The following is a 2012-nucleotide window of genomic DNA, read 5'->3' as shown; positions in this document are numbered from 1 at the left end:
CAAGTTGGAGCTCTCAAGACTCTCGAGAATGGGAAGATTGTTGATATCTTGAAGTCCTGAGGTGGCGGTCTCGCTTTGTCTTTTATTCTTCCTGCCTTCTGCTTTGTGCTTTTGCTTTTTGTTTTATGGGCCTGTTTAGGCGCCTTCATTTGTAATGAATATTTTAACTTTTATTTCAATGTTGCTTTCATTAGTGGTTGTTCGTCTGTTCGGGCCGTCACGGCTTTTCTTTTATTTTATTGCTTTCGACTATCCGGGCCGTCGTGGCCTTTCTGGTTGTTCGCCGGTTCGGGCCGTTGCGGCTTTCCTATTATTTTATTGCTTTCGATTATCCGGGCCGTTGTGGCCTTTCTGGTTTACCGTTTTTATGGTATTTACCGCCCTGTTACTTGCTTGTTTTAAGCTTAGGTCCCTTTGGTTCTCGGGGTGATCAGTCCCAAGCTTCCGTTAGGTCGACCGTTCGTCATTAGTGCCATTATGTCGTTTTGTCGTAAATCTTGCAAAGAACAAAGTTTATTATATATATGCATATGTGGAACTTTAAAACAAAGGGGTAATGCGATATATATATATATATAGGAGTAAAATTAAAGGAACTAAAGCGGATGTGGCCGTGCCGCCAGGCCGTCAGGCCACTTCCCTCTATGAGTAGAACCTTTTTAGGTTTGCCATGTTCCACGTTCTCGGCACCTCGCTTCCGTCCAATTTATCTAGCTTGTATGTGCCTTTGCCGAGGACTTTTTTCACCCTGTAAGGTCCTTCCCAGTTTGCAGCCAACTTGCCTTCTCCTAGGGTTGGGGGTCCTATGTCGTTACGTCGTAAGACTAGGTCGCCTTTCCCAAGGCTTCTCTTCAGCACTTTACCATTGTATCTTAGGGATATTCTTTGTTTGATTGCTGTCTCTGTCAAGTGTGCCATCTGTCTTGTTTCGTCAACTAAGTCTTTCTCAACTGCCTCGCTTCCTCCTCCGAAAAGTAACCTCGGACTCGGCTCCCCTATTTCGATTGGGATGACTGTGTCGACCCCGTATGTGAGTCAGAAGGGAGTTTTGCCGGTAGATGATTGGGGGGGTTCTATAAGACCATAAGACTGAGGCTAGTTCGTCTGCCCATGGACCCTTCTTTCCTTTAAGTCGTTTCTTTAGCCCTTTCAAGATGACTTTATTGGCTGCTTCCACTTGCCCGTTGCTTTGAGGGTGCTCTACGAAGGAGAACGTTTGCTTGATGCCTAGTCCCGAGAGGAACTCTCTGAACTTTTTGTCGGTGAATTGTGTCCCATTATCCGATATGACAGATTCTGGAATTCCGAACCTAGTGATGACTTGCCTCCACAAAAATTTTTGACAGTTTGCTGCGAATATGCTGGCTAGCGATTCTGCTTCCATCCACTTGGTGTAGTAGTCTATGGCTACTATCAAATATTTTATTTGTCCTGGCCCGGGTGGAAATGGCCCCAAGAGGTCGACTCCCCATTGAGCGAATGGTCGGGGTGCAATCATCGAGCTAAGTTCCTCGGGTGGGGCTTGGTGCACGAAATTGTGATCATCAATGGCGCCATCAACATGGTACGCTCAATTGCAATCTCAACTCTTTATCACAACTTCGCACAACTAACCAGCAAGTGCACTGGGTCATCCAAGTAATAAACCTTACGTGAGTAAGGGTCGATCCCACGGAGATTGTTGGTATGAAGCAAGCTATGGTCACCTTGTAAATCTCAGTCAGGCAGATTCAAATGGTTATGAGTGATATACGAATAAAGCATAAAGATAGAGATACTTATGTAATTCATTGGTGAGAATATCATATAAGCGTATGGAGATGCTTTGTCCCTTCCGTCTCTCTGCTTTCCTACTGTCTTCATCCAATCCTCCTTACTCCTTTCCATGGCATGATGTATGTTGGGCATCACCGTTGTCAGTGGCTACAATCCCGTCCTCTCAGTGAAAATGTTCAACGCACCCTGTCACGGCACGGCTAATCATCTGTCAGTTCTCAATCAGGTTGGAATAG

The 2012-nt window shown here is 45.4% G+C and overlaps 1 protein-coding gene across 1 annotated transcript; it reads right to left on the bottom strand.

The window, feature by feature from the left end:
- Nucleotides 1–946: 946 nt before the first annotated feature.
- On the bottom strand, nt 947–1498 carry LOC130939705 (uncharacterized). The gene has a single exon (XM_057867794.1). It carries the CDS (start codon nt 1496–1498, stop codon nt 947–949), a length of 552 nt encoding a protein of 183 aa, XP_057723777.1.
- Nucleotides 1499–2012: the final 514 nt, after the last annotated feature.

This window comes from Arachis stenosperma, chromosome 7 (assembly GCF_014773155.1).
Source record: "Arachis stenosperma cultivar V10309 chromosome 7, arast.V10309.gnm1.PFL2, whole genome shotgun sequence".
Taxonomy (NCBI): Eukaryota; Viridiplantae; Streptophyta; class Magnoliopsida; order Fabales; family Fabaceae; genus Arachis; species Arachis stenosperma.
Note: the sequence above shows the minus strand (reverse complement) of the source record. Positions and strands in the feature narration are given on the sequence as shown.

Coding starts and splice junctions, on each gene's coding strand:
- LOC130939705 (XM_057867794.1), bottom strand. CDS start 1,498: ATGATTGCACCCCGACCATTCGCTCAATGGGGAGTCGACCTCTTGGGG.